Here is a 9,820-nt window from a genome sequence, read left to right as displayed (position 1 = left end):
CATTAAGATCTTTTTTGTACAGTTCTGTGTATTCTTGCCACCTCTTCTTAATATCTTCTGCTTCTGTTAGGTCCAGACCATTTCTGTCCTTTATTGAGCCCATCTTTGCATGAAATGTTCCCTGGTATCTCTAATTTTCTTGAAGAGATCTCTAGTCTTTCCCATTCTGTTGTTTTCCTCTATTTCTTTGCATTGATCGCTGAAGAAGGCTTTCTTATCTCTTCTTGCTATTCTTTGGAACTCTGCATTCAGAAGCTTATATCTTTCCTTTTCTCCTTTGCTTTTTGCTTCCCTTCTTTTCACAGCTATTTGTAAGGCCTCCCCAGACAGGCATTTTGCTTTTTTGCATTTCTTTTCCATGGGGATGGGCTTGATCCCTGTCTCCTGTATAATGTTACGAACCTCATTCCATAGTTCATCAGGGACTCTATCTATCAGATCTAGGCCCTTAAATCTATTTCTCACTTCCACTGTATAATCATAAGGGATTTGATTTAGGTCATATCTGAATGGTCTAGTGGTTTTCCCTACTTTCTTCAATTTGAGTCTGAAATTGGTAATAAGGAGTTCATGATCTGAGCCACAGTCAGCTCCTAAGCCTGAGCCAAATGGGAATGTGGAAAATGCTCCTTAAAGCTGACCTCAGGGGAAAGACTCCTCCAGCTCAAATATCTAATCTTGTTGTCCACTCTTCACCTCTCCTCTCCACTCCCCTCTCAGTCCCACCTTCAACAATACCTGGGGCTAGCATTGCTTAGTCCTCCCTGCTGCCTGACCTTGGAGAACTTAGTGACAGCCTTCTTTCTACTCCTATGGTCTTTTTGAATACAGTCCCTCTTTACCTAAATCAGGATTTGGGTTTTATCTGACTAGTCACAGGCTAAGATGAAAGGTGGCCTCCTGTCACCCAGCCTCGGTCACCCACATGGTGTGACTGTCACACCGGCCAGGGGTGGGTGTTGGATGGTGGCCCTGAACCCAGACCCCACTTATTCCAGACCCACTTATCCCATGGGTCACTCTCTGTACTCCTGCAACCCTGTGCCCTGCTGGAGTCTCCGGAATAAAGCTCTTTTACAAGAATGGAAGAGCCATCTCAAACATCTGCGTGGGGCCCAGGGCAGGTTTATGTTTCTTTGTCCCACTGGTGTTTTACCTTAACCTGAGAACAAGCTGTCCTACCAAAGAGTGAGTTAAAGGGAGGAATGGAACAGGGATGAAGGACGGGAAAATGAGAACTTTTAACAGGGGTTGATGTTCTGGGATAAATGCCAGGGATATCAGACATTCTTATTTGCTTGCTTAGTCGCTCAGTTGTATCTGACTCTTTTGCGACCCCATGAACTGTAGCCCACCAGGCTCTTCTGTTCATGGAATTTTCCAGGCAAGAATATGGAATGGGATGCCATTTCCTACTCCAAGGGATCTTTCTGACCCAGGGATCGAACCCTTGTCTCTTGTATCTTCTGCATTGCAGGCGGGTTCTTCACCACTGACACCACCTGGGAAGCCTCATTCTTATTTGTAGGTGGGTTAAATGGCAACCCTCGACACGGATTGCACTCATCTCACACGCTAGTAAAGTAATGCTCAAAATTCTCCAAGCCAGGCTTCAGCAATACGTGAACCGTGAACTTCCTGATGTTCAAGCTGGTTCTAGAAAAGGCAGAGGAACCAGAGATCAAATTGCCAACATCCGCTGGATCATGGAAAAAGCAAGAGAGTTCCAGGAAAACATCTATTTCTGCTTTATTGACTATGCCAAAGCCTTTGACTGTGTGGATCACAATAAACTGTGGAAAATTCTGAAAGAGATGGGAATACCAGACCACCTGATCTACCTCTTGAGAAATCTGTATGCAGGTCAGGAAGCAACAGTTAAAACTGGACATGGAACAACAGACTGGTTCCAAATAGGAAAAGGAGTATGTCAAGGCTGTATATTGTCACCTTGCTTATTTAAATTCTATGCAGAGTACATCATGAGAAATGCTGGACTGGAAGAAACACAAGCTGGAATCAGGATTGCCGGGAGAAATATCAATAACCTCAGATATGCAGATGACACCACCCTTATGGCAGAAAGTGAAGAGGAACTAAAAAGCTTCTTGATGAAAGTGAAAGAGGAGAGTGAAAAAGTTGGCTTAAAGCTCAACATTCAGAAAACGATCATGGCATCTGGTCCCATCGCTTCATGGGAAATAAATGGGGAAACAGTGGAAACAGTGTCAGACTTTATTTTTCTGGGCTCCAAAATCACTGCAGATGGTGACTGCAGCCATGAAATTAAAAGACACTTACTCCTTGGAAGAAAAGTTATGACCAGCCTAGATAGCATATGCAAAAGCAGAGACATTACTTTGCTGACTAAGGTCCGTCTAGTCAAGGCTATGGTTTTTCCTGTGGTCATGTATGGATGTGAGAGTTGGACTGTGAAAAAGGCTGAGTGCTGAAGAATTGATGCTTTTGAACTGTGGTGTTGGAGAAGACTCTTGAGAGTCCCTTGGTCTGCAAGGAGATCCAACCAGTCCATTCTAAAGGAGATCAGCCCTGGGATTTCTTTGGAAGGAATGATGCTAAAGCTGAAACTCCAATACTTTGGCCACCTCATGTGAAGAGTTGACCTATTGGAAAAGAGTTGACTCTGATGCTGGGAGGGATTGGGGGCAGGAGGAGAAGGGGATGACAGAGGATGAGATGGCTGGATGGCATCACCGACTCAATGGACATGAGTCTGAGTGAACTCGGGGAGTTGGTGATGGACAGGGAGGCCTGGCGTGCTGCGATTCATGGGGTTGCAAAGAGTTGGACATGACTGAGCGACTGAACTGAACTGAACTAAATGGCAACCCACTCCAGTATTCTTGCCTGGAGAATCCCATGGACAGAGAAGCCTGGTGGGCTACAGTCCATGGGATTGCAAAGAGTCGGTCATGACTGAGCAACTTCAATTTCACTTACAAAATTTCCAAAGCAATTCTATTTTTTGGAATGGAAGAACCACACATGTGCCAATAGGCTCTTTAGAGATGCTAGAGCTACAAAGATGGACGGGTCAACCAGTCTTGCCTGTCTGGTCTCATGGAAGATTCAGATTCATTATCAACACTGGAGAAGTAGGTTCCGGGTTACCTGCACAGTGGTCCATGGTAACTATAGTGCTTGGGTAGTAGTCTCAGTAATGGTGTAATTTGTTGGCCCATGTCATACATTTTTCTTTTCTGCAATACCAAGAATAGAGGAAAAGGCCTTCATGTAGAAATTCTGAGCTTCATTTTATGGTGCTTTGTCCTGATGAAATCTATGAACTCTGCAGCCAATATTTCTGTAGCTTGTTGGTCACCATATACCGTATATTCTCAAGCTTACCCTGGAGAAACCTTCTCAATGAGCCACCTGCAACATTACTGGCTTTTGTGGCTGAATTCCTTAAAATCCAATATGTTCTGAAGGATGTGATCAATAACCAGATGGCTCAAACCTGTACCCGGGCCAAGAAACGAGGCATCTAATTAGCAGTTAGCCCAGGGTGTGAGGTAACTGTGGAGAGGAGTGGGGACCCTGCCTGGGCTGGGAGGCTCCTGGCTGGGACACTCAAGGCTGGCAATGTGACATGTCGGCACGAGGTGGCTGTTGGAAGTGAGAACACAGCCAGGACCTTCCGGCTGTGCTCATTAGGGCTTTGCAGAATTCTCAATTATCTCTTGACCTGGCCCAGAGCAAGGGCCCCTTTTCACTGCCCTGCAAAAGGAGTCAGTGGATCGGAAAGGACACCCGATTTGAAGTTCTTCACTGGGGCTTCCCTGGTGGCCGAGATGGTAAGGAATCTGCCTGCAGCACGGGAGGCCCGGGTTTGATCCCTGGGTCGAAAAGATCCCCTGGAGAAGGAAATGGCAAGCCACTCCCGTATTCTTGCCTGGAGAATCCCAGAGACAGAGGAGCCTGACACTGGGCTGCAGTCCATGGGGTCGCAATGAGTCGGACACAGCTGATGGATGGACACTTTCACTTTCATGGGTTTGGCTTTGCAGTTGAGTTGGTAGAACACAGAGATGCAGTGTTCGTTGGGGTGAGAGGGTGGTGGAGCAAAGGCAGGCTCTGGAGCAGATGGTTTGGAGCCCTGCACGGGGCTCAGGAAGAGAGAACTTGTGAGATGAGCCCGATGAAGTCCTGGGTCCCACACGAGGCATCAGGAGAGCCCAGTCTCCTTCCTGACCCTTAGAGGCCCGCTGCTGACTGTCCCTGGAACCAGAGGAGAGAGCTCTCTGTGGTACCACCCCTGGGGTCGCCAGCCTAGTGTTTCTTAGCTTTGTTGTGTGCTTTCCGTGTTCCCCGGGGTAGGGGCCCTCCTTGCTGTTCCCAAAATGAAATGCAGACGCTGATAAAGAAGACAGTGCCAGGAGTCTGATATGCCCCGAGACAACTGTCCTGATGCTCCTGGGACCAGTGAGGACCCAGGAGGTCCAGCCTGTGCCTGTGGCGAGTGACTTCTCAAGTCCTTTGACGTAGCCTCGTGAATCAGGATGAGCGCCTTGACAACAAGCAAACATACTAATCCAGACGATGGTGATGAGACGCCCTCATACAGCTTTTGGAGACTGTGCGAGATGAATGACAACTCTTCCTGGTATTTCTGGCAGCTATTTTTTACCAAGCTGTGTCCCAAGAATTCTGCGGAATATACTTTGCTTCCTGTGCAGATAACCAAAAAAGTCATGAAAAAAATCATTTCCACCTAATTAGTGGGACCTTCACTGTATTGGCAAAGTTTTTCAGAAAGGTTTTAAAATGTGTTTAAACCATTTAAATCTGTCAGTGTAGTCCTGAATCTGCCATTCTCTAATGACATCTCCAATTGAGTTATTTTGATAGTTTTATACGGTATTGTTTACGTGGTTAATAGCCACATATGAAGCCATAACACAAATAAAATAAGCAATGCTTTAAAAAACAAACAAACCCTCTAATGTTCAAATGGGACTTGAACATTTACTCAGCATATAGAGAAAGATTTTAAATTTTGAATGAGTGACACACAGTACTGGGGAAAAGAATAGACTATTCAATTTAAACCAGATATACTGGTCAAATACAGAAAGCAAGCAGATGTGGAAGCATAATTTAAGTGTGGCTTTGGAACTGTTTTGCTATTTCAATTTGGCTCCTAGGTTTTAGGATAAGATGGTGCAGCGAATATTAAAATGAGAAGAATGTTTCATCTTGATAAAGTGCATATAACAAAATTGACCATTTTAATCATTTCAAGGGTACAGTTCAGCAGCGTCACGTACATTCACACTATTGCGCAACCAATTTCACATTATTATGCAAAACTGAAACTATATCCATTGAATGGCAAGTCCCCTTCCCCCAGCCCCTGGCAACCATCATTCTACTGTTACTATGAATTTCACTACTCTTGATACCTCTTATAAATGGAATCATACAGTATTTGTCTTTATGTGGCAGACTTATTTCACTTAGTATAATGTCCTCAAGGTTCATCCGTGCAGAATTTTCTTACTTTTAAAGTAAGCTCTCTCTTGTCTTCTTATAAGGACACCAGTCATTTTGGGTTAAGGGCCCACCCTACTCTGGAATTACCTCACCATAAATTAACTCCTTGTATCTGTAAAGACCCTGTTCCCAAAGGTCGCATCCGCAGGGACCAGGAGCTAGAATTCCAACACATCATTTTTTGGGTGGGGGAGTGGGCGGAGGGGTGACACAATTCAGTCTGTAACAAGGGAGAGATGGGGCCACGTGAGTGGGGTTCTCATCTTCACCTGAATTTCAACTAGGGCTGCCTTACTTTGCCAGCTTAATACTTGGGGATCCTTCGAAGGACTTTGAGGAAGGGTGTCATTGGTGGCAGCATAGTGAAAAGCACCTGAGTGTGGTGTGTGCCACTTCCTACAGAGAGACAAACATATTCAGCTGGTCTAGAAACGGCTTTTTCTTAAGGCTTTAGAGTCCAGTTTCTCTTCTGTGTGCCCGATCCTATTCGGCATGAGCTGGGCACAGACGGCCAGTCCCCGCTGATGGCTGTTGCGGTTGACCCACCACTGAGATTACAGTGAATAGCCTCATTCTGGCCATTCTCTCCATCCTCCTTCCGAGTCCCCTGTATCACCATATGTGCGATGCATGGGTGGTCTGGCCCTCTGGGGGCCCTGCATCAAGCATTTTATCCCTGACGCTTTCTGATGCCCCTAGAACCCACAGCTTCCCTTAATTAAAGGCAGTGGGTGGCATGACGGCAGGATTAGTGTCAGTGCCTGGCCTCCCTCAGGACCAGGGGACGCTGTGGTCCAAGTTCTCCCATCTGCATAACCAGCCTGTTTATAAGTTGATGAAAAATCTCAAAGCAGGGTGGGGCTTGTTATCTTCTGGGCTTACTGTCCACTCTGCTGGCTTCAGGAAGAGGCTGGCCCTGAGTTCCATGGGGGTCATGTAGCTGTTTTCCTTCACTGCAAATGGAGGGTGCTATAGCTTTAAGTGCATTGCTATTCTGCCCTCGCTGCAGAATGAACAACAATGATGTTCTGCTGAGCATCAGTTACAAACATTTTAGGAAAGGCTCAGCCGTTTTGGACGATGAGGCTGTATCACTCAAGCGTAATGAGCCAAGAGGAGAAACACGTTGTTTGCGTGCAATGCTAGTACAGACCCGTGCCCTGGCCGCCTGAGTTCCTTTTCTGCTCTGTTGTGAATTTGGAAGGTACAGGGTGTTCGTTCAGCCTTACAAGCACTAACGCGAAAGGAACATTCTGGCTTAGGGACTCAGCTGAAATGAATACCAGGGACAGTGCTTTTGCCAACTAATTATCGGCAGAATATTCAGAATCTGCAAAATGCCAGCTCCTTGGTGGCCCCACCTCCAAGCCCCCTCCTACCCTCCCTGCAAGCCCACACACGGGAAAGAGGTTTAGAAATGATCATCAACTCGGAGTAAATTCTTTTACAAATCCAATATTTATTTTCTTATGTACAAAAAGGAAACTCCAAGTGAACATAAAAATGAAACAAAGTGCTTTTGGCTGCACTGACTTTAACTGTCCATTATCTTGTCACAATTAATCACATAAACGCGGTATGGACCGTCGCCACCGTGGCACATTTGTTATACAGAGGGAATGTGATATTTGGCTAGTTTAAGAATGTTAGAGAGAAACAGAAAGAGGTCACACAGAACCTGGGGACTGGGGTGGTGGTCAAAGGATTCTGAGATCATCACTCTACTGAAGTCATCTAAACAGCAAATCTCCAATCCCAAATAGTGTAGTCAGAGGCCCCAGTGCACCTCCACTTGGCTGACACAACGTGAGAGAACCAAGGTTCCATCCAGAGGACGTGGACCACTGATGTGTGAAACAAATACAGCTGAATTGTCAGATACCTAAACTGTGAGCTGAAAGCCAGATTTTGGAGAGTACCATTATTTCTACAAGAGAATCTGGTAGCAAGGGCATCATTAAAAAAAAATTTTTTTTTTTTTTTTTTACTTTGCTGCATCGGGTCTTAGTTGCAATGCATAAGCTTGTGGGATCTTAGATTCCCAGGGATCAAACCCATATCCCTTGCATTGCAGGGCGGATTCTTAACCATCGGACCACCAAGGAAGTTTCAGCAAGGCCATCATTTTGAGTTGAACACGGCAATGGTGTGTTGCGGCCAACGTATAATGTCTTTGCTGATTTATGGCCAAAGGGACCAACCGTGGGTAAGAAATGAAGCCAATGATAACATCACACGTGTGAAGATTTTTAAATTAAGCGGAATCATGTAGTTTTACTTTTTTTTTTTCTAAACTGAGATTAAAGGGCTTTTAAAGAAACTCAATATCGTCATGTACCCATGCTCCCCCTGAGTGATCTATGTACAGGTTTGTTTTAAACCAGTCAGCTCTTCAGGCCAATTCTTTGCTTGAAACCTGTACATGGAGTTCTCTTGGGAGCAGGCCACAGTTCTACTGAGTGACTAGGGACAGACACTGACTTGTTCGGATCTCTAAATAGCTTGTGCAGATTTTAAAAAATAACATGAGAAAATGAGCAGACTTTTTAAAATTCAGAATCTGTAGTTTGTAAAACTACTATTGTTTTAGCATGAACTCGGTGCTGACCTTTGCAGATCAATCATAAATAATAAATTTTCCCAAGAAAAGTATTTCTTGAGGAAGTGGGAAAAACACAAACTAAAAACTATACCTCTTGCACCATAAATATCAGCTACTTTGGGCTAAGCACTCTTTCAGGGGGTGGTAATAATGCATGAGAGTATACATGAATATATACCTTAGTTTACATAGATAATGTGGAATTTTGAATGATCTACATCTGGCGTTAGTATAGTGTCTAATATTATGGATACGGTCATCGTGCTGATTCTCCTGAAATTGTGGCAATAACTTGTCACAAATACAGCTTTGATGGACCCAATTTTTTGCCTTCCCATGGCAGGATCCAGAAATTAGTTCTAAAAAACCTTGTTACAAGTTGGACTTAAATTATACATCAATTACAGATGGCTCACTGGACAATGAAAGCACACATCAGAAGTCAGTTTTGGCCAGTGGACTTTCATCCACGCTGGTTTCCACCTAAATGTCCAGAAGGTCATCTCCGCTTTCATCACTCTCCACGGTCAGCTGCCGGGTCCACCACTTCTTAACCTCAGAGCCACAGGAAGCGGTGTCTGTCATGGGGTTCATTTTGCACACGACAGATTTCATTGTGGTCCGCCCTCCAAATCGTAAGTTGACCGAAGACACCGAGTGGCTTATTGGTTTTGGTGCTGCGGAATCAAAAAAAGCCCCGTGAGCACCATGGCGTGGTTCCCCATCCCCCTGCCCCCAACCTCGGCCCCTTCTCGAGCTATTCCTGAAACACCCTGATGGTCCCATCAGTCATGCCTTCCATGAGCAAGTCCCATCCACAGATGTCACGTATGAAACCTTTCCAAGCACTGGATCCTGCTTATTCATAATGGGGGCTTCCCAGGCGGTGCTAGTGGTAGAGAACCCGTCTGCCAATGCAGGAGACATAAGAGATGCGGGTTCCATCCCTGGGTGGGGAAGATCCCCTGGAGGAGGGCATGGCAACCCACTCCAGTATTCTTGCCTGGAGGATCCCAAGGAGGAGCCTGGTAGGCTACAGTCCATGGGGTCGCCAAGAGTCGGATGTGATTTAACAACTAAACAACAACAAGAGGAAGAAAGACTTCCCTCTCTGCTGTTAAGAGGCATTGGACAAATGTAAGAAGCCTCCACGTCCCTATGGGCTCAGTTATCCACAGAGAAAGCACTGAACTGGGAAGATCACTGCTCTCCCTCTCACTCTGTGTCCTGAATGGGATTATCCTGGTTTTCTATGCCGCTCTAGAAGAGAACTCTCTCACTGAATCAGTAAAATGTGGAAAATAATAGGGTTGTGAGGATCAAATGAAGGAGCAGATGGAAGGCAGTTAGGATAGTGATTGGTGTATAGTAAGTACTGAAACATATTCTACTGCACTCAATAGGTTTTGTTGCTCCTTCTCTGAGAATCCTTTGTCATTTTCTGAGTGGACCCACCTACTCCCTCTCAGAGTAACGAATGTTACCTAAGTTAGAGGCTGCCTGGAATGTGCACTGGAAGCCTGTGGTGATAATCTCTCGATCTTTCTATGTTGTGGTTATAATATCTTTGTTAATAGGGGCTGCTGAGACTTCCTGGGTGGTCCAGTGGTTAAGAATCTGCCTTCCAATGCAGGAGATGAGGGCTCGATCCCTGACCTGGGAGATAAGATCCCACAGGCCACAGGGCAGCTAAGCCCATGT

At 45.5% G+C, this 9,820-nt stretch overlaps 1 protein-coding gene across 2 annotated transcripts in view; it reads right to left on the bottom strand.

Moving 5' to 3' along the window:
* The window catches only part of NALCN (sodium leak channel, non-selective), a 302,346-nt gene continuing 299,482 nt past the window's right edge, over positions 6,957–9,820 (bottom strand). For both annotated transcript variants that reach the window (XM_018056384.1, XM_018056385.1), the window contains one exon: positions 6,957–8,796. In XM_018056384.1, coding sequence (XP_017911873.1) covers positions 8,603–8,796 — 194 coding nt within the window. In that variant the 3' untranslated portion in view covers positions 6,957–8,602. The remainder of the gene's footprint in view (positions 8,797–9,820) is intronic.

This window comes from Capra hircus, chromosome 12, assembly GCF_001704415.2.
Source record: "Capra hircus breed San Clemente chromosome 12, ASM170441v1, whole genome shotgun sequence".
NCBI lineage: Eukaryota > Metazoa > Chordata > Mammalia > Artiodactyla > Bovidae > Capra > Capra hircus.
This window is presented reverse-complemented; position numbering and strand designations above follow the sequence as displayed.